General features: G+C 41.6%; 1 protein-coding gene across 5 annotated transcripts; it reads left to right on the forward strand.

The window, feature by feature from the left end:
• Nucleotides 1-6,633: 6,633 nt before the first annotated feature.
• zgc:158766 (uncharacterized protein LOC100009641 homolog) lies at nucleotides 6,634-22,474 on the forward strand. 5 transcript variants are annotated; one of them, XM_049729579.2, is made up of 24 exons: nucleotides 6,637-7,013; nucleotides 9,961-10,158; nucleotides 10,584-11,817; nucleotides 13,839-14,036; nucleotides 14,103-14,226; nucleotides 14,620-14,713; nucleotides 15,224-15,313; nucleotides 15,403-15,495; nucleotides 15,567-15,665; nucleotides 15,731-15,873; nucleotides 15,945-16,083; nucleotides 16,191-16,313; nucleotides 16,517-16,681; nucleotides 16,863-17,728; nucleotides 17,799-18,048; nucleotides 18,200-18,289; nucleotides 18,544-18,768; nucleotides 19,139-19,309; nucleotides 19,377-19,554; nucleotides 19,631-19,747; nucleotides 20,175-20,453; nucleotides 20,634-20,872; nucleotides 21,503-21,566; nucleotides 22,169-22,474. In XM_049729579.2, the coding sequence occupies exons 1-23, from the start codon at nucleotides 6,963-6,965 to the stop codon at nucleotides 21,548-21,550; spliced, it is 5,214 nt and encodes a 1,737-aa protein (XP_049585536.1). In that variant the 5' UTR covers nucleotides 6,637-6,962; the 3' UTR covers nucleotides 21,551-21,566; nucleotides 22,169-22,474. The 5 variants fall into 5 exon arrangements, with proteins under 5 accessions (XP_049585539.1, XP_049585536.1, XP_068507918.1 ...); XM_049729578.2 differs by having other exon boundaries at nucleotides 6,639-7,013; nucleotides 15,379-15,495; XM_068651817.1 differs by lacking the exon at nucleotides 22,169-22,474 and having other exon boundaries at nucleotides 6,638-7,013; nucleotides 15,379-15,495; nucleotides 21,503-22,003.
• The last annotated feature ends 51 nt before the right edge of the window (nucleotides 22,475-22,525 follow it).

Below are 22,525 nucleotides of genomic sequence, written 5' to 3' on the forward strand. Positions count from 1 at the left end.
GGGCTCAACATGAGGCCTTTATGTGAACAATTGCGCTATTCTACCCTGCACCCCGCAATCCTGACGCCGCCCCCCCCCCACCACCACCACAACCCCCTATTCCCATTTCCACTTGATTAAGCCCCGAGCTGAGCGGCCCCGCTTGAATGTGGAGGGAAAATGGTTCCCTAATTCTGACTCTCAAGTGCAACACAAAAGAGGAAGAGTGTTTGCGCTGCTCTAATTTGGGAGCGGTTCAGTAAGTTGGAAAGCGTTTGCTCTGTTGGGGTGAGGAGGAGGTGGCCGGATGAGAGGGGTCAAAAATCTATTGTGTTATTATTATTATTGTTAAAACGGTGACTAACATTTTGAAATTATTGTAACTAATGTCCGAGCACGCAGCCTTTGAATCACCGAAAAAAAACGGCCAATAAGCACATTCATACAGAGCTGTCAATAGCCATGATTCATGCTGAGTCACTCATATGCTAATTAGCTAACGCTAACTTGTTTACATCCAGCTAAGTCATCAAACGCCAGGGCCAGGCTCCACCTTTTAAAGCCATACACACTCAAAGTCACAGATTTGTGATGGGGACCCAAAGTGGACAAAAAGAATACCCAGACTTTATGCATATGTAAATGTGTTGAGTAAGTGAAATATTTTTTTATTTATTTAATCCAAATAATTGATAAATAACTCTTGAACGCTGACAAAGCTTTTTCTTTCACACTTTGCATCCCGTGAATTTGTGTCAGAAAAGCAATTTTGATTGTAACACTTTGTGAGTGTGGTTGCTAAGCAATGAGAGCTGCTGGATGAAAGCTGCTCCGATGATTCTTTCCCCTCCTTCAGGCTTCTTCTCACTCTCCATTTTTCTTTTCAGTCTAGCAACCCCCCAACCTCTACTCTCAGCAAGTGTTCGGCATACTAAAAAGCAGTTCTCAAATTGACAATGTTGCATTGTGTATTTTATTCGAAATACATTATTAATTTTGTATATTATAGTTATACGTCTCTTGTTGAAATAAGGACATTTCTGAGTTATCCCAAACTTAAAAAATATGTTTTTTTTAATTTAACTGTTTATTAATGTAAGATTTATCAAGACACATTAAACAATATTTGCTGTACATGTTTGTTACCAGTGGAGGGCGGTATACTTATAAAACAATGTACTCCCAGATATATCTAAATGTTTTTTCTTAAAAAAAAATGTTTATTTTTTATTTTTAAAATGTTTTTTGGGGGATTCAGAAGCTTTGTCTGTGATCTCAACATCAATCAAACGCCACATCACTTCATTGATTTATCTTGTTGGCATCTTTAAACAGGATGCCATTGTTACCGTGACAACGACTCAAAAACAGATGTGGCACAAGTTTAGTTTAAACAACAACAAAACGCCTTCAGTAGATGTTAATATCATGGGATTCACATTAAATTTTAATAATCGAAACAGTACCATATATTCAATGGCTGTCATGTGTGGCTTGTGTGTATTATTGATGGACATGTGCAGAACACATTTTGGGATTGAGGAGATCCTCAATGACAAATTTCCTCTAAGTGATGGGCTCTGTCCCCTTGGGAGTGGTATAATTAGAGCAATGGAAACAGGAAACACCTCGCCCTCCCTATCATTCTACCCCCCAAAGACCCCCCCCCCCCTTTCTCTCTGGTCTACTTTTATCCCTCTGAAACTGTATAAAGGTTTATTTTATCATAGAATAGCGTTAGATTTAGGAACTTGCATGATGGAAGACACAAAATAAACATAAAAAAAATATATAAGATAAAAAAAATACTAAAAAAAATAAAATTAAACATACCGTATTGGCCCGAATATAAGACGACCCTGATTATAAGACAACCCCCTCTTTTTCAAGATTCAAGCCTATGTCTAGACCCCGAATGTAAGCTTCTTCAGTTTTATTTAAATGAAAAAAACTCATCTTATATTCGGGCCAATACGGTATATAAAAATATAAAACACCATGACAGGAGATTTTATCATATGTTAGACTCAACTGCGATCCAAAATGATGTACAGCAGGTGTGAGAAGCTGAAAAAACACTCAAGATCCTTTTATGAGACTTTAGGAATTCGTAACCCCTCCTCTGGTATGACACTCCCTCGACTTGAGCCCGCCAGTGATTCATGTGTGGTGAATGTTTGAACGCCAGCGTGGTAACTCAGTCCAGTGTCAGCGATGCGGGAGTGGAGCCTCTAATTTCTACTCCTTCCCCACCAAGATTAAAGACCCAGAGGAAGACCAGGTGTACGGTCCAGACCAAAGATCTCATTTTCTCCTTCATCTTACATGCACGAGTGGTGTGAGCTGCTCCGCCTCCTGCAAACTTTACAAAAGTGTGTGAGGTGCAGCTTTTATTACTGCCTGGGAAGCTTTGCTTGAAACGTGCATGAAGAATTAAACTTGCGAGTGGCTTTTTCCCCTTCAGCTCAACTTTTCTAGAGTTTGACGGAGACAAGTCAGCAAGTTTTATTGATTCAGGAGTGGCTCCCACCTTACTGCTATGGAATGCACACCTGGAAGTGTTTGCTAAGTGGCTAGAATAATCCGTATAACAATACCAAGACATCTGCCACCATCAAAAGCGGCTGTGTGTCAATTATTTTAAATGTAGTTATTTTATTGTTTGTCTTTTTTTTACAATATGGCACCTGTGAATGGCAAAGTCATAGGAATGACGGAATGCAATATTTACACAAGACGTTTCCCTACATGGAATATGGTTCGGTGTTAAGCTTGTTGACATGGCAGCCCAGTCGAGCTGTGCCACTCTGGCCTCCGATAACTGTGTACACACAGGAGGAGATGGGCGAAGATAAAAAAAAAATTGGGTTACGCCCCAACGAGGAATTGGGATGCCTGGAGGGGGTGGGAGAACTTTTTCTGTCTGTCTCGCCTTAATTTTGCAATTATTTTCAACCCATTCCCGGCAGTGTCTCTGATGGAGCACGTCAGGTTCCTGCAGGACTCAGAAGCTCGGGGGCAGGTCTTCTTCTCTGGTTAGACAGCTGTCAGCCAGCCCCCCTGCACAACCCAAAGAGTCAGACACTGCACAAGTGAACTGTGGCCGGAGGTGAGTGTTTAACTTCTAAACTGTGACTTCCTTCGCTGCTGCTTTGTTTACATTCGGTCTGTATAATCAGTCAAAGAGAAAATTTCATTTCAGAGGGAAATTTGTTTTATAATTGTATGTGATTATATGTGGCTTTTGTGTAGCTACCATTCCTGATCTTTCTGGATTATAATGACCTGTCACGTGAGTCATTGTTGACACATTGTGTGGCATTGCTTTTACAAACGGTTGATAAAAAATCAAAAAATATTGAATGGATTTTTAAACAGTTCATTCATGCATTTATGTAAACTATATATGAACTCCGTCAGTCCAAGTTTGGACTTTGAAGAGTGTGGGAATGGCCGCTGTAATTCGAGCTAGCCACCTGTGCTCGCGTGCGTAGAGAAAACACTAGCTTTTGTGTCGGGAGTGAGACGTCCGCACAGCGGGGGGCTAAGGTACGATATTTGTGACAGGTGGCATCCTCCTCCCTCCTCAACACCATCTCGGGGTCGCAACAGCTGCCCCCAAATTTGATTCCGAGGATCCCTCACATGTGCACCGGAGCCGAATCGGGGCGGGGGGTTGTGTTTGCGTAGCTGTTTGCATTTGCGTGGTGACCGGTGACATCATGGCTGGGAACGGAGGAGGAACAGTTCACATGGGATCTTAAAGTGAGTGGGGCTGGGAGGATGCCAACTTAGAAGCAGGCAGAAGATGATGTCCGTCTAAAGGCTGCGATGACTGATGCCGTCTGATCTTCCTCAAAAATGTGACCTGTAAGTAGAGATGCGTTGATTTTATATAGATAGGAGAGGACAAAGACTGTCTTACATGGTTCCGTTCATTTGGAGATGGAAAGTTGCTTTGGAAAATAGGATTTTTGGCTTCAGATGGTTTTGCATGGAATGTGATTTTAAAAAGCTTTAAGAAGAGAAGATGTTTTCATGGCTACTGTTGATGGGTGGCCTGTGTGCCAATGTGAGGTCAGTACGAAGTGAGATAGGACCAAGGTGTCACATTCCACAGTTTGGTGTGTGTCTGTGTGTGTGTAGTACTTAATTGCAAATGCCCACCCACCCCATTTCCAGCTAAAAGGGCTTTAACTTCATTCTAAATGTTTCACTCATTTCATGTTCTTGTTTCGAAACTACCACAAAGTGTCCCACTGGGCATCCTTAATTAAAAAAATAAATAAAAATGATGATACTATTTATGTAAAATTAAAAAAAATCTCAATCATTCTTCTTTTGTTTCTCAGGGTAGTGACTTGAATTTTTTTAAAGTGATCCAGTAAAATATCAAACTTCAAAAAGATATTAAAGTTCTCATTGTTTGATAATATTAGCAAATACTGTAGCTACAATTAATTTGTGCTTGTTGGGTAAAATGTGAGTACAAAATGGCTAATCTGTTCCCAAACTAGTTTTATCAGATGGTGTGCCACCCAAGAGACAGGATTATCGCTTCTTCACATCACATAAATAATCCTTACCCGAAGTCTGCGTAAACGTGGCTATTTTAAAACCTGCTGGAAAAACAACAGGAAAAGTTTCATTTCTGCACTCGCACAAACAATATTAACAGAGAGCAAGATCTTCAAGTGGCCCACGTCTTTGAATCTAAACATTTTTGGTAATTATGGTGTCCTGTGCCGCCGCAGTTTACAGAAGCTTTTATTTTGGGAGTGATAAATCTTGAATTTAAATGCAGCTTTAAGTTTTGAGACACAAAGTTGTTGGCTGTTTATTCAAGCATGGAAGACCCACAAGCCTCCTCTAGTGGACACATGGGAGACAAAAGTCACATAGGAAGCATCCAAAAATACATCTCATGTATTTTATAATGCAGTGAATAGCTTTTGGGAATTCGAGAGAGACTATGTAGGATTTAAGAAGCCAATTTTGATGCATGGGAACAATTTTATCAGTTGTGTTTTTTTAATCACCAAGAGGCTTTATGTGCGACTTGAAATTACAACGAAAAAAAAGTTATTAAACCACTTTATTAGGCTAAACCTCATTTTTACAATAATAATAGTAATAATAAAAATTTCTAAAAAAAAATATCTTTCTTTAGGTATATTTTCTCTTGTTTTATTTGGGCTATCAGTCCAAAATAGAGAAATAATGGAGAAAAGGAATAAAATAACAAATAAATAAATAAATAAATAATACTTTTGAGAAACTAAAATTATATTTTACACATTATCATATATTAACTGACAATAATAATAAAAATAAATAATAATAATAATAATAATATACGTCCCTATACTACATATGAAATAAGCAATATTCCAGTATTCCATTTAGCACTATTAGAATAACTCCAGCACTCACACTGGCAACTTTCCACTTTTTGGTAACTGTATTTTTTTTTTTTTCCCCGCACTCGCTGCTCCAGAATGTCTGAAACATAACTTCTTACCACGTGGCCATGCAGACACGCCTCGCTCACACAAATTATACATTGAGACTAAACCATAGAGAGCATCCTTGACGTAACATGATTGCATCTCTCGCCTCAAGCCCAGACCGAGAATGCATGCTGACTTCCACTTGAACCACCCCCCCTTCCTTTTTTTTTTTTTCTACTCATGTGCAGCAATTCCAACGTAATTAGATAAGTGAGGATTAAAAAGAAGGCTAAAGAGAAAACTAGTGGGGATGAAAGTAAAAAATCCCGCCCTTGCTGACAGTGTAGCCACTGCAAATGGCCCGGCGAGCACAAATTACAGGTTGACACAGTCAGAGGAGCAGAGTGTATTTGTAGAATGTGTGTATGTGAGGTATGTTTGCTTCTGTTTGTACAGAAGATTATACAGCAAGCATTTACACCATATAACAAATCCTTATTTATACCTTCCTACTATGGAAGTTCAAAGGCGTGTTTGCGTGATGCAACGCATGCTAGGTTACCACAGGAGACAGCGTGTCGTCGTCTCGGTTATTGTGTGTCGAGCTTTAACAAGACCCCGTAGGAAGCCAGGGCCTCACTCTAAATATAAATCAATTTAATTACCCATCTTCACTACCTTCTTTGTCTAAGCAACAAATGTGATTTTTTTTTTTTGACACAAACGATACATTCCTTACTAAGTTTGTGTACGGTAAAATATTTGGATGAGGTTGTTTTATGCTGAGCACGGCAATTTTCAGACTAATAGATCAGATTGGATATCAGATATTAACTGGAATGCAAAATTAATTTTCTCAACTTGACACACGCTCAAACAAATGCTTTCACCTTTCACCCCACTTTGTGTCTAATTTATCTTCCGAGACCTTTCTTGCTTTAAAGATGTCATATTTATCGCCCTCAACACAAGTACGCCCCTCTTCAACCATCGGGTTTTCCCCTGAGCAAATTTACGGGGAATGCAATTGTCGTGAGTGACCTGAACCACCAATCCTGTGCTGATGTCTTCCTTTCTTTCCGCCTCCCTTTTGAAAAGCAGCAGAATAAGCTGAAACCTTAGTCCATTTGTATTGCCGGGACAAAAGAGGGCCCATTGTGACCAGGAGGGGTGTGGGGAGCTGCTTGGGGGTCACTGGGCCAGAGAGGACTTAGTCAGAGTCCGACCCCTGTCGGGTGAAGCGTTCTGGTCTGGTTTTGTAGACCAAGACCAGGTAGAGTCTCCGTATATGTGTTAAGAATGACGAGTTGCGGCGGCGTGCCTTTATCCAGCTGGACGAGGATTTTAACAGGGATGGGAGGGGTGAGCGGGTGAGTGACAGGGACTCCACTGCCTCTCTCACGCCCCAGCAGGAGTTTATTCAACTCCAGCTGCCACAAAGCACAAGAGCTGGAAATGGACGCAGTGAGAGGGCACAACAGGGTTGATCAGATTGCAGCGCTCGGATCATTTGACGCGGGATTTTGATGCAAAATGCACCCCAGAGCCAAGTCGAGGAGTTGTGACAACTACCTGTGTATTAAGGTACGGACTTGTCACTTTTTGACTAGTTGTTATTGTGCATAGTGTTGACAATGTCGCTTTTTTTGTATTTGTATTAAACAATGTGGTTGCTGATGTTGCATTTTGGAGCCGTCCAATGAAAAGCGGCTTTCGCCACATTTGTCTGTTTTCAATTGGAAATGGAAAAACATTCCATTATTTAATTTAGCTCTTTTTTTGCTTTTGAGGGTGAATTTGATTGTGGGCTGAGCTACTGTAAAATACTCTGGGTTGTTGTTAATGCACAAATAAAAGAAAACAAGATTTGAAGTGCAGGGTTTGTATCACTATCAGGGTCAATGATGTACGCTCCTTTGTATCCTTCTTGATAAGCAACTTTTTCTTTATCAACTCCCAACTTGTTTTGGTATGCACCCGCTCTATATTTACCCCGCACAGGAATCAAGATTTTTTTTTCTTCTTCGTTACTTCCACGATTAGCAGAATAACTCGTAGTCTAAAAATGTGCAGCAACATCCTCAAGTGTGTGTTAAGGAATGTAAGAAAGAAGTTAAAAGAGGTCAACTTGGGTTTCTCGTGAACAATATCCTGCAGCAAGTGTTGTTTACGTCCTGTCAGACAAAGACATCAATCGGCAGACGACATCAATCAAGTCTTTCGAGAGTTTTTTTAAAAACATCTACGAGGGAACCACGCTACAGTTTTCCTTCCCTTGATCTCTCCATCAGTTCCAATTAAAAACTTTGAGAGTTTATCAGGTCTTTAATATGACCTATGGCCTTTTGGCATCATCCTGCTGCCTGTGAAGCTCCTGGTTAGCTCGAAGCTCTCCCGTTACACTCCCTTGGTGGTTTCATGCTTCACTGGACGCCTGGTAGGCAGCCTTTTGTGCCTGTGACCTACTAAATGAGTCTGTGAGCACCTCTTGATCACTCTCGCTCCACCTTTCACTCTGATTCATCCTTTGTGTGTGTGCTTATTTATAAAATTCTCTTCATGGCTTCCCGATTTAAAAATGATTTGATGTTTCGGGCTTCTTTTCACGTATCTCGGTAACAGCTGTTTTGCTGAGGGTGTAGACAAAGTATCCCACCTGGATTCAGAGACCACTAATTAAGTTTCTCCATCATACCGGCAGCCATTTTCTACGGAGAGCTGGATATCACGAAAGGGTGGGACTTTCCGTTTTGGGTTGTACAGTATGGCACGGGCGAGGGTCTAAAGCGGGACAACTTATGCATTCCTCTGTGCTCAGCTGAGCTCTCTCATTCTGCTGAGACATGCACATGTGGTCGCCTGCCACAATATTAGGGACACTTGCATGAAATGAATCAAGGCGAAACTATTAATAAAAATGAATCAAGGCGAAACTATTAATAAAAGTTAAATATACTGAGGTAGTGTCACTATTTTCCTGCAAATTATTGATACAGTAATAATATTTCATAAGAGTGATGTTCGATACTTTTCAGACCGATACTGAGGTCTCAGGTGACCGATACCAAGCACCGATACCATTGGTACCTTTGAAAAAAATCAATGACATATTTTTTAAAAGACTTTTATACCCCAATAAAACAATGAAATAATGTTATTTTTATTTTCTTTTTTTCATTTCCAGTTCCGTAAAACAGCCACGGACAATATTGGTATCGATCAACATCGCAAATACCGATACCGTAAAATTTCTTTTTTGTATTCTTAGTTCCCTAACACGTCCACAATATTGATATCGGTCAACATCGCAAGAACCGATACCGTAAAATAAGGTTCCGATACCGATACTCGCCCATCCCTTATTTTATTTAATAAAAACTGATGTCATTCATTTGTGCAGGTGTGCCTATGCATTATACAGGTGATGACTACAGTAGATCTTTAAGATGAATCCTCAACATGTGCTAGCTTGAAAATCTCACGTCCCTACTTGTACTTCTTTCCTTCCTTGGGAACCTAAAGAGGAAACTTAGTGACCCGTCTTCACAGGCTTTCCTCCCATTGTTTGCATTCTCCTCATAAAACACCACGTTGTTCTTCTTCTGCCGGGTGACGAAGGCCTCGAGACATTTGTGTTCCCGCTAAGTGCTGTCTGACTACTAATGGAAGTGGGCGCTTTTGTTTCTGGAGACCAACACTGTCCCGCACACACCACTTAGGAAGGGCGATGATCACAATGAAGGCCTTGTAGCCAAGTGGTGGCATGTGTAACCAACGCGGTCAACTGTACTCAATCTTCTCTAATAAACAGCCACAAAGAGCCGATTCGTTCAAAAGGGTGAAACACGGCGCTAGCTTGACTTTTGCTAGCTTTGTCATGCAAATACCAAAATGTTCGTCTGCCAAACGGTGGGACTTTCCCCCCGTCTATCTGCACGGTTATCATTCCAGGGCAGATGTCTCGTCCAACTATTGTGTTCCGTTCGGGAAGGACAGATAGCAGAAGGATGTTTGGCCTTGACTCCCCTCCTGTGAACGCAACCAACATACCAGATTCGCCTCTCAGTGTTCCACATCAGGCTCTTAAATTTACCAATCTGTAAGATCACGTATGGGTCAGATAATAAAAAAGGTCACTCGCCAGTAGGCGGACTTTCCAGTTGTGCTGTTTATGTCCACTGTCAGTGACATCACTCGGTCCAGGTGTTTCCCTTGGAACCGATGGAAAGACCATCACTGGTTCCGGTTTCCTATCGTGATACAATTTCCGGGATCATGTTCAGTCTGAAAATAAGCGTATTTATCTGGAGTTGTAATCATGGTCATTCATGTCGAGCAGTTGAAGGCTCGCTGAAGCGGTCGTATCTACAAAAGTTGGGTTCAGCTTGTCACATGATGTTCTACCATCTGTCTTGTGTGTAGGCGGGATGGGAATATTTGTGTGACCGTCTCATCCACATAAATAATGATAAAAAAAATAAAAAGTGAACTGTGCTCTACAGCTGACGGAACATTTCTGCTTTCCTCACAGGACGCTGAATCTTTGGACAGTTGTATCCAAAGCACCTTGTCGGCCTTGTACCGACCTTTCAACGCCACCGCCTCCACCGTCCTGTGGCAACTTTTCAGCGTGGTGGAAAGACAGTACCGCGGAGACGGTCTCCGCTGCTTCATCGATTTCTTGCTTCCCGCCAAGAGGATTCTTCACATCATCCAACAAGAAACTTGCGTGAGTGGTTCCATTTTTGAAACTCAACTATAAAACTCGATATTCTCCAACTTTATTCATTTTCTGATTACACAATGACGTTAGCTATGATAGTTTCACTTAAATCTGGCCTCCAAGAACGACCTGGAAAGTTTTTATATTTTGTGGGCCACTTGAGAGGATCTTCTCGCAAAGGCTTTTCTGCACAACCAAGATTTTTGTTCTTGTTCTTTGGAAACCAGGCCTGATCAGACAAGTTCGTCACTGTGTGTGAGTCATCATTTGCGTAGTTAAAGTTAAATTATATGTTGTAACAATGCTGACGATTTATCAGACACACATAAGGGAATTTTTTTTCTTCTTGTCTTTTTATTTTATTTATTTATTTATTTATTTATTTATTTATTTATTTATTAACTGTACCTTTTTTTTTTTTTTTTTTTTAGTTAAGGTTCCGAGGACTGCTGCTCTACAATGAAGGCTGGCCTCTGTGCATTCACGACAAAGTTGTCCTGCAGTTGTCGCCCTTGCATAAAGTCAGACTAAAGCAAGGAGACTTCTACCTCCAAATTGTCCCGTTAGGCCGCAAGGCCGCCAAGCTCGCGATAAAATGCTTGTCGGCCAGCGGGCAGGCTATCGTGGAGATCCCCGTGGCGGAGAGCATGTACGGCAGCATCTTCACCGCTGAGTTCCTCCAGAATGTAACGCTCGAACGGAACCTGCACCCGCTCCAGAACTGTCTGCTCACAACCGGCAAATCCGTGTACAGGACCCCGTGGAAGAACGTGGTCAACCCTCTGTTTGTCAGCAGCACGGCGGAAGCCATCATGCAAGCGCAGTGCAGCAGGGTGGGCTTCCGAGGACAACTCAGCGCCTGCAGCACGAGCGGATCCACGGGAACCCTGGACAGCCATCGCAGCTCCCGCGAGTCTCTCCATTCTCAAGGAACCGACTCCACTTTTTCGGAACCGACCTCGCCGAGCAGAAACCGCGCGGAGACCGGCGGCGATAGCCATAGCATGACTCGAGAAGACATAACAACTCCCATCATTAAGATCAGCCCCACAGAAGAGCGTGGGACGGAACACAGAGAGGAGGACGGCGGTGGGAGAGAAAGAGGACCAACATCTAAGATGCTCTCGTTCAGCACAGACCTCAGCAATCCCAGCCCTCGTCGACGTCAGCCGAGAGACTCGGTGGCTTTTGAAAGCAGAAGACTTTTCAGGAAATCCTACATGGAAGCCCTGCAGAACCCCATGAGCCTCGGCTCCAGCACTGAGTCCATCCTGGAAGAAAGTCCGGAACACGGGAGCCTCAGAGAAGGTTCCGTCACACCGGGCAGCAGCCCGGATACTCGCGCTTCTTCTCGAGAACACTTAGCCCGGAGGTTGGGGAGTCGGACTTGGCTCAGCGGGGACGATTCCAGGCCCAGCACTCCTTTGCATTATTTACAGAAGGGACTACGGAGTGCGGAAAGACGGGCGGAACGCCGTTCAAAGTCATTGGAGAGGACTAACAAAGCCGGCCAGGGTAAAGCTCACCGGGAGAGATCTTCTTCCGGCGGCTCGGCGAGCATCTCCACCAAAAAGCTGATGAATGGATATGTTCTTCGCTTTGGGAGGTTGGAAGTGGAGGCCTCGCTTCCTGGTTGTGAAAAGAGGAGCAGTAAAGAAGTAGCGGGTATGTATCACTCTTCATGAAATCTTGTAGTTGATTTTAATTTTAAGAAATGTCTTCTATATATATGATGGTCATCATTTTTCAAAAAACGCACCTGCAGGCGTAGGAAAACAAAGTTTGAGGCTGGAGAACAGAACAGGCTAACGTGGGCAGGTTTTGTAACGATAGCCCGCAGCAAGACTCGCTACAACAGCTCTTCAAGGGTGAGACAGCTCACAACATTAATGCCGTCACTGTTGACAGATTGCTTTTCAGAGGTGACTTGCTGTGTTCTTTGGGTGGGGGCGGGTGCGGGGGTGCAGGCTTGGACCTACCCTGCAAAGTGAAGTCACAGTTCGGTGCTGTGTTTTGCAGCGAGTGGGTTTTGTTTTGTGTTGTTTCATGCAAGGTAACTGAGGTAACAGATAACGTAGGGGTGACGTCTGCAGTGCTTTTTTTTGTTCCGCAAAACTTGTTTTTCATGGGTTGGAATATGAACTTTGCTTTTGAGAAAAAAGGTGTATGGTTTTTGGCGATAATTGTGATAAAAGCAACATTATTATTATTATTATTATTATTATTATTATTATTATTATTATTATTATTATTATTATTATTATTATTATTATTATCATTATATCGGTAGAATAAAATAAAATTAGTTTTATTTTAATTTACGTTTTTTTCAGTTGTCTCACTCTCAATATTATAATTTTATGTCAATAAGTGCCCAATAAATGTTTAACAATGTTGTGGCAGTAAAATGATTAACTGGTAAATAAGCAGCTTGTTTATCAAATAATCATGATTATGATTATTTTTTTTTTAATTGGTTTATTGTGATCTTTTTTAATTTAAAATGGTTAAAATTTCCCCAAATTTTACTTAATCAACAGTAGAGTTTTTAGTCCTCCATGAAAGTGTGACTGATTATCTTTGTATCTTTTTTTTAATCAAAATAAAACATTCGGTCGGATCAGCCCAACAGCATATCAGAAAAATCACAATACAGTAGAAGTAATCAAATATCACATCCCCATTGCATTCCGAAGATGATCTCAGAGGGGGATTGCATTTCGGCTGTTGCAACAATTGTTTCATAGACAACAAAAGATTTTGTAAACCAAGGAGAAGAACCTCAATGTCCCACAATGAGGCAGCCCGTCGGTACAACACAAATTAAAAAAGTTCCATGAAAGACTCAACCAACCACACATTTCCTTTATAACCAAGTTCCCATCCCCACTGACCGCTACAAATTTAGCTTCGACAGTGCGACGTGTCTAGCGTAGGACACAAAAAGCAGATTTTTCACAATACTCCAGAGGCTTTACTCGACGTTTGTCACTTCCTGTGAAAACAAAGCAATTTAGGAAACGTGGGGAAAACACAAGCCCGCTCACACAGTGGCACAGGAAATGCACGGACTATTTGAAGACAATAGAGGCTGTGCTGGCTGCTTTTTTACTCCCACACAAATGAGCGGGACTAGAAAAAGAGGCCACAAACACAACAGTGTCCCCCACTGTTGTTTTTTTCAAAATCCCATCGAGACTTTAATATGACTCTGCTTTCTTAGGATGAGTATCACTATCCTTATATTACAGCAATAGATCTGCAAAAGGGAGGGCTGCGTCACTGTGGGAGTAATCACAGTTGATATTATTCATAGCCATGGTTTCTAGTTTCCTATTCGTTTTCGGAATGAGTCACGCAAGCTATAATAGCGACAAATTTTCTTGTATTGTCCTCGAGTGTAATTTAAGATGAGTGCTAATTGATATACACAATGAATGCTATTCGGATGCAATTTCACATAGCCGCAATCCAGATTAAGTGTGGAAATTTTGTTAGCCTAAATTGTACTTCTGAACGAGCCCCGGGGAGCAAAGTGCTGACGTGTCTAATAACGGTAAAATTACCCACGCTGATGCTACATCTGGTTTGCGGTATGAGTCAGTGTCAGTTGCTATGATTATAACACACCGAGGTGAAAGGAAGCTTCACTCTTTTTATTAAATTTTGTTTTATTATTATTACAGGGCAGCAGGAGGACAGCGGCGATGACAGGAAGTCGAGACTTGCAGAGGATGAGTCCAACAGCCCCAAAAGAGCCAATGGCTCAGCTATTGGGCTGGGGTCATCGTCAAGCTCCTCTAATGATAGCAACTTGTCCCTCCCTAAACGGATGTCAGAGGTCAATCAGGAACTGCTGGCATCCGGCGCTGTTATTTTGCCAGGTAAGGAGCAGCTAGTTGGCTTTTCAAAGTTTTCTTTTCTACCCCTCCTGGTGTTTTGTTTTCCAGGAAGCAGAGATCGTGGTGGGAGGGCGGTATTGCAGGTGTGCACCAGAGCTCAGGTGTGGGCAGGCGAAAGTTGCTCGGTGCACGACCTCAGCAGTTTAATGGTCTACCTTCACTCCACACTGCGGTATGTTGACAACAGTCTCCCGTTGTTTTCATTTTTTTTAGTCAGCAAGTGCCCAGAGCTCAAAGTCAAAAGCACTTGTACAAAAAAAAAATGAACAGTATTTAATCCTGTTGCCGATTTCCCTCACGGCACACAAAATATATCTATTATTATATTATATATTATATTATATATATTTTTTATTATATATATATTTTTTAATGTTTTATTATATATATATATAAATAAATAAAAATATATAAATAAATAAAATATATATATAATTATAAATATATATATGATATAATATATCTTTTTTAAATATAATAATTGTATTTTTTTTAATATTTGTATTTTATTTATTTATTTATTTTTTTTGGTCTAATGACTGGATTATGCTTGTTGGGGTTGTAGGAAAGAAAAACGTGATGAAGGTCTGACAGTTGTGATCGACAGCAGAAGGCAGCCGCCTGTTCCAGCTCTCTTGTCATCGCTGTCTGAATTTCAGGTGAGCACAGACACTCGAGCTTTCCAAGACCCCGTAAATATTTACAGGCCTCACGTGTTGAAGCAAAGCCAATGATCTTCCTCTCTTTTTCGCATTCTTTTACATTTTTCCCCTAATGCTCGACGTTTCAGAAAAAGAGGCACACCTTAAAGTTGTAATGACTGCTCTTCTTCTGAGAAAAGGCTAGCCTCGGGGCTAACGTGTGCTTACACGTCTGTTTTGAAGCGGAGTGCTTTCAGAAGACTTGCAAGAGCCATATGATTATGTTTTGAGTCTGGCCTACTGGTACCGAGATGCTCAGACATTGTAAAAAAAAGATTTAATAGCATCTGTCTACATATGTAAAACATTTCTCCAGTAAATGCTCTCATTTTTTTTAACATTATGGATAGAAGTAAATAGTTTTATAATCATGACAACAGGTGAGCCTTTACTATTTCCCCCTTTAATTTAATTTAATTTAATTTTATTTTATTTTATTTTATTTTATTTTATTTTATGTTTCTTCAGACACTGGTACCAAATGCACTTTACTCGGTTCTTTTCCTGGCGGACAAGGAGGCAGCAACCAAACCTGAAAGAGACATTGTCAACATCCAGGTGAGTAAATAAAGTTATTATCACGTGTCCACCCAGCAACGTATTTGTGTTTTTCCTCGCCACAGACTGAAACATTGTCATCGTTGAAGGCCCTGCTGAAGCACGTTGAAGCAAATCAGCTCACGCGTGACCTTGAGGGAACCTTTCAATACGACCACAACCACTGGATGTTCTTCAGACAGGTGATGGGACGAACACTGTGGCTCTCTATATTTGTCGAGCCATATTAATTATTTTTTTTAAACCCATACAGAAAATAGAACCATTTGCCAGCAGCTGCAGCGAAGCCATCGCTTCCCTCCAGGAGTCCATCGCCACGTTAAGTGACAGTGGCAACCTCAAGACATCTCAGGTCGGACTTGGATTAATTAGTTAAATCAAAAATGGATATCAGCTCAGATTTTTTGTTTTGTTTAGGAGGTATCTCAGATGATGGAGCAGCAGAAGCATCTGATGAAGTGCGTGCTGAATGACAGCCATCTAAATAGGTTACGTTTGGAAGGGGGCACCATCCTCGCACGAATCAGGAAGGAAGAGGCCTGTGATAACGAAAGTTACAGGTACTGCTGCACTTCCTGTTAAAGCAAAAAAAAAAAAAGACCGTGTCGTGAATATTTTGGCTTGTCTTCAGGGATGCTGTCGATATGTTGAGTGCGCTGTACAACCAAGTGGACGAGGAGGTCCATGAGCTTGTCATTCTGTCCAATAAATCACAGAAGGACTTGGAAAGTCTCCTGGAGGTGCGCAGGTTTGAGGAACAGACACAACAGGTGAGCCTTTACTATTTCCCTCTTTAATTTATTTTATTTTATTTTATTTTATTTTATTTTATTTTATTTTATTTTATTTTATTTTATTTTATTTTATTTTATTTCAGGTCAAACTGTGGTTCGATGTGGAGGGTGATAAACATCTCACACCTTTAGGAGCACTCTCTTTGACTGTCAGCAACATAAAAGACATGAAGGAGAGCTTGGACCAATTTCTAAAAGAGTCAGTGGTAAATATCTCGACGAGTACGGAAATGATACCAATACACAGGAATTACCGGGAGCCAGCTGTGTCCATACCCACAACAGCGCAAACGCCCATGGCTATCTGCAAAAATACAACACTGGATCTGAAAATAAGACAATCTTTGCCAAGGTCATGTGATTTATCAAGAAGTGTAACGCAATCTGTTGTCCTTGTGTTGGTTGCCAGCACCAGCAGAGGCATGCCCTGCAGATGGTGAAAGACTCTCCGCAGTCTCTTCCTGGCTCCGTTTCTTCGGAATTCAAGCAACATCTTGCCTCCATCCTGAGCCGAGTGGAGAAGAGGAAGACACACCTGGACGTCCTGGGAAACCTTTATGAATTTTATGACTCGGTAAGTGGGCCGAAAAAGTTATCTTTTTTTTTTGGTAGAATTTATATAAACTTTCTGCTGCTAATTCAGTCTCAATCTAGTCTGACTTTGAATTTGGCTTAATATAAAAATAAAAAAATAATAAAAATAATAAAAATATAAATATTTATAAATAAATAACATGTCTTTGAATCATCCATAGGTAAACCAATGGCAGGAGCACTGCCAGGACTACGTGAGTCACCTCAACACTTCAAGTGAAGCTCTTTCACCCACCGTGGTCCCGACCCTGCGGGATTACTGCGCCGAGGCCTGCAAGTTCTCCATGGACAACTTCAGCCCACTCAACGATATGGTGCTCTCCCTGGAGTGTCCTCAGCAAGTCCAGCAGTGGAACGTCGTGTGGCAAAAATGTCAGCAGACCAAGCAGCAACTGGAGGACACATTAGCCCGAGCCACGAGAGCATCTTCAGACTCCATTTCCTCGGATTTTACGGATGTTTTCAAGCCCGCGGAGATCCAAATTGGTGTAGCGGACAATAGCGGGGGAGGACTTCAATGCGAAGGTTCTTCTTGTTCCAGCAGGACCGCTACGCCACTCGCTGTGGAGAACTCCAAACCACATTGCGATGAGCCTTTCTCCAAAAGCCCCTCGGGTTCCATCTCTTCCTCCTCACGCTTCACTTTCCCGCCCGACAGCAAAATGAGCCCGTCGATGTTTGACGACACAGACAGCGACTGTACCATCGACTCCTCTATCTCCTGCCACTCGGAGCCCATCTTCTCCGCAGCTTCCCGACTCCGCAAGTCACCCATGAAGAAGATCATGAAGAAGACCATGAGCTACGAGCTGACGCCGAGGGACGGTGGACATTCGGACTCCAGCCACGTGCATGGTTACACGGGGGTGTATATCAAAGGTTTGGAGGTGGCCAATAACGTATCTGCCGAGAAGATGCTGCAGAGACCAGATGTCACGAGCCCAGCGTTAGGACGCAGTCGCAGTATGTCGACGCCCTCCAGAATCCATAACAGGCACAATGAAGGAGATGGCAAGAAACAGAGCAGGTCAGCACTTTTTATTGTTCATCTAAAAAATTTAGAATTTGACTTTCAATGTTCTTCTTTCGGTTCCCAGTAAAATGCAGCACATCATGGACGAGATGATCTCCACCGAGAGAGAGTACGTTCGTTCCCTCAGCTACGTCATTGAGCATTATTTCCCCGAGATGGAGCGTCTGGATCTGCCCCAGGACCTCCGCGGCAAACGCAGCATCATTTTCGGCAACGTGGAGAAGCTGTGGGACTTTCACAGCCAGTACTTCCTCAAAGATCTAGAAGCTCGCGCCCACTCCCCGCTGTCCATCAGCAGCTGCTTTCTCCGACATGTGAGTGTCAAACAGTCCAGCCTTGCAGTTAAACAGTTAATAACACACGGCTCGTAATTTAAATCACTTCCACGGTGTGGAGGAGCTCATGCTGACATGCCGGTTTACTTTCCGGAGTGTTCTAACTTGTTAATTGTGTGCGTGTGTGCAGGAGGATCAGTTTGGAATGTATGCCCTGTACAGCAAGAATAAACCGCGCTCCGACTCCCTGCTCAGCAGCCATGGGAACGAATTCTTTAAGGTGCGTCTGGAAACTCTGGTAACATTCTTCGCTGGGTAAAAAGGTCAGCACTGATCCACAATGGTGCCGACGTATAAGGTGTGTTAAAAAAATAAATCTCTGTAAATTGAAAAATAAAAAAATAAATATATATATTTTTTAAAATCTCAGTAAATTGACAATTAAAGAGAAAAAAAAATAACTGAAGAAAAATGAACAGATAAAACATGGCGGTAAGATACATACGCATTCCTAACGGTTCTCTCGCATCCCAGAATAAACAGCTGGATCTGGGGGACAAGATGGACTTGGCATCCTATCTCCTGAAGCCCATCCAGAGGATGAGTAAATATGCCCTGCTGCTGAAGGACCTCATCAAGGAGTGCGGCCAGTCACAAGCGCAAGAGCTGAGTGACCTTCGCACCGCCGAGGAGATGGTCAAGTTCCAGCTTCGCCATGGCAACGACCTGCTGGCCATGGATGCCATTCGGGGCTGTGACGTAAGCAGATAGTCCATTATTGATGCTACTTTCGTTAGCTTCTCTATAGTGTTTTGCATTGTGTGTTAGCGTGAAGCTAGCCATGGATGCCATTCGTGGCTGTGATGTAAACAGTAAGTCCATTAATGCTACTTTCGTTAGCTCGTCTATTGTGTTTTGCATTGTGTGTTAGCATGAAGCTAGTGGATTTTTTGAAGGGTTCGTGGTTGGAATAAAAAATAAATATATATACTATAATATAATACTCTTCGCCGTGGTGTGTTTTTGAACTTGATGTCATCTTTTTTTGTATACAGTAGTGAGGTCAGCATCCCGTCAGAGCTTCCATTGTTGTGTGTGACGCATGTGACCCGAGATGTTTCCTGTCTAGGTGAACCTAAAGGAACAAGGTCAACTTCGCTGCCAAGATGAGTTCATCGTCTGGTGCGGACGAAGGAAGTACCTCCGCCACGTCTTCTTGTTTGAAGACCTCATCCTCTTCAGCAAGACCAAAAAAATAGAAGGAGGATATGACATTTACATCTACAAACAATCCTACAAAGTAAGCGTTTTATTTTTAGTGACAGCCGGGGCTTTCAGAAACTGAGTATTTTTATTTTTTTTTATAGACAGCAGAGATTGGTATGACTGAAAATGTTGGCGATAGCGGCCTGCGCTTTGAGATTTGGTTCCGCCGAAGGAAATCCCAAGACACGTTTATCCTTCAAGCAAGCTCTGTGGAGATCAAGGCGGTGTGGACTTCCATCATAGGGAAGATCTTGTGGAGGCAGGCGTTACGAAACAGGGGTGAGCGTTTCTTCATCAAGCGCTTCCATCGATTGTTGCGTATTTTGTTTGAGGGCTGTCTTATTTTACCTCGCAGAGTTGCGCATTCAGGAGATGGTGTCAATGGGCATTGGGAGCAAGCCGTTCATGGACATTAAGCCCAGTGATGCAGCCATCAATGATAGAGCCATCGACTATATCATGAAGGGGTCTGGTGAGACTTAATTAACATTTAATCAATTGTATTTTCTATTTCTATGTATTTTTTCTAACAAACTCAAGAAAAAAAATCAACAATACAATCCAAAATGTCCCTTTTTAATGATCTAAAAAAGACTTTTCCAGGTTCATGAAGTCCAAAGAAAATCAAAAATCAATGGGATTGATTGGGAGTTTTCAAATTAATTTAAAAAAATGAGTCCAAAGAAAATCAAAAATCAATGGGATTGATTGGGAGTTTTCAAATTAATTTAAAAAAATAAATGAATAAATAAATAAATAAATATTTGTTGTGTTGGCATAAAGCTAGTGAGCATATATTATATTATTATATTAACCCAAGCAACCTTGAACACTGAGCTGTTCTCGTCTCGTGCAGAGAGCAGAACATCACACTTTTTTTGTCTTCACGTTGCCAACAGAATGTAGAACAAGGGCCTCCATCGCGGTACCCTCGTACGAATACTCGGCTTCCATCAAGAGACCCCACTCCACCATCTCCAACAGCAGCACGTCGTCCTCGGGCAGCCAATCGTCATCCTCCCTGCTGGGCTCGCTCAACCTCCACCTGTACTCTTCGCCCTCGCACCTTCACGCTCATCCTTACCCGCTGGCCAGCATTCCCTCCTTCACCCAGTGGCCTTACGACTGCATTGAAGAAGACGAGCTGGAGCACGATTCTGGGAGCCAGCCCTCCATACGTGAGTTGGGATGCCCGCTTTTATTTTATTTCAAAATCATCACATCATTTTAGCTGACTAAATAAAACAAAATAAGATGAGCAAACCAGAAACTTTTTTCAGATTTCCTTAACTTGCCTCGACCGCACAAAAGATGACTCGTACTATTTGCTATAATGAAGAAATGCTTTTGTGTGTCAGTCACGGAAAGTTCCGAGACGTCGTCCCAGTGCACTTCCAATGACAGCATGAGCGGCCTGAGCACCCTCACCTTACCCGGGCCCCCTGACGGGCTCCTGGACTCGTACAACAACAACAACAACAATGAGGAATCCTCCTCTTTCCTGTGCTCCTCCGTGGGGCCTTCCTCCGTGCAGGCCTCCTCCCTCTTCTCCAAAAGTGAAGACCTCCAACCGCAGAGCAACAAATTCATCACAGCAGTGAGTCTTTGCTCTGCGTCCTTGTTTTGAATTTTTTTCCCCCAAGTATCACCTAAAATATTTAAGTGCCAACTTCATGACCAACATGTAACGTAGCAAGCTTGAATGTTTTATCAGGTAATTCTTTCACAGCCCACTAGAGGGAGCCAGAGTAGCACTAGTGGAATTCATGCAACACTGAGAATCACTTGATATTAACGTGCTCATCTTTTACATCAACTCATTTTCCATTAGTTTTGGATGCATTTAAATAAATGATTATGACTTCTTTAATGTGCTTCTTGTTCTAAGTAGGAAACATTTAATTAGTTAGACGTAGTCATTTTGTGTTGCATATTTTGTTGTTCTCATTTTTGTCTGATTGTTGTTTTTTTTACAAACAAGGACAATAGAGTTGGAAGTAAAAAATAAATCTTGAACAAAAAATTAAGAAGATCATTACATTCATTATACTACATTTAAAGAGTGTTCGGCGTCCATTTTGAGTTGCCAAATATGGCCCCATGCCTTATAAAGTCTCTCAAAATAGAACGAAAGTATGAGCAATAAAGAATAAATTCATCGAGGTGTCTTAAGGACCAGCGGTAGGTAATAGCTCCGTTTAAAAACGCCCCATTTTTTTTTTGCCAGAGCCAGTCTTCTCATATAGTAGCCGTAGGCCTGTCGACAGTGGTGTGACTTAACGCTTAGCTCAGTAAGTATTCGGCGTCACCATTGTGGTCGTGTTAACAGCCTGTTCGACAACCCGTGACGACGAAACATGGCCTTGTTACTAATACAGTACGTGTGAAAATCATGCATGGCCGTGTGGCTTTGAAAGCTTTGCTCCTATTGGGTGTTTCCCTTGCCTGCTATTTCTCAACTCCGATGATGTCATTTTGGAATGATTCTATATGTGAACACACGCATGCTCTTGAACGCACTCAATGATTTGCCTTTTTTAAGGGACAGTGGATATAAGTCTACACACCCCGGTTCAAATGTCAGGTTCTCGTAAGAATCATGATAAACCATTTTTTTCAACATAAATATAACCTGAAAAGTGAATTGTACAGGTTAGAGGTCACATTATTAGTTTTGAAATGATTTATCTTGATTTTTTTGTTAGATCACAACACTGCGTTTAAACAAGGGTGTGTAGACTTTTTATATCTACTATAGTATTTTCTTTTGCAAACTATAGTTTGATTGTTTTTGGATTTATGAATGTGAATGTGATGTGTGCACCCCAAAAAAAGTAGGTCAATGTCATTAACTCTGTTAGATGCTAAAAACATTTATTTCTTTTTTTTGCAGCTGTGAAGTCCCGACAAAGAGCAAAATTCCAACAAAGATGTGATTTCAAGTTCGATCCAAATGAATTGGAGAAAAAAAGACATTACCGTGATGGTACTCATATGGTTTGTAATATTCCTGAACAGTAAGCATCTCTGTTTATATTGTAGATGTTTTTCTTTTTTTGTCGTTGTTATTGTTGTGTAATTTACAAATAGCTGGCAGACCAATGCAGAAAAAAAAAAAAAAAAAGCAGGTTATTCCTTTTGTTTGCTGTCCAGCATTTTGAGACTTGTACAGATGATTAAAAAAAAGTTTGTATGAAAAGATTTGTTAAATTTATTATTTACTGCATTTAGTTGAGTCTTGCATGCAAAT

Source organism: Syngnathus scovelli, chromosome 9 (genome assembly GCF_024217435.2).
Source record: "Syngnathus scovelli strain Florida chromosome 9, RoL_Ssco_1.2, whole genome shotgun sequence".
In the NCBI taxonomy this organism is placed as follows: domain Eukaryota; kingdom Metazoa; phylum Chordata; class Actinopteri; order Syngnathiformes; family Syngnathidae; genus Syngnathus; species Syngnathus scovelli.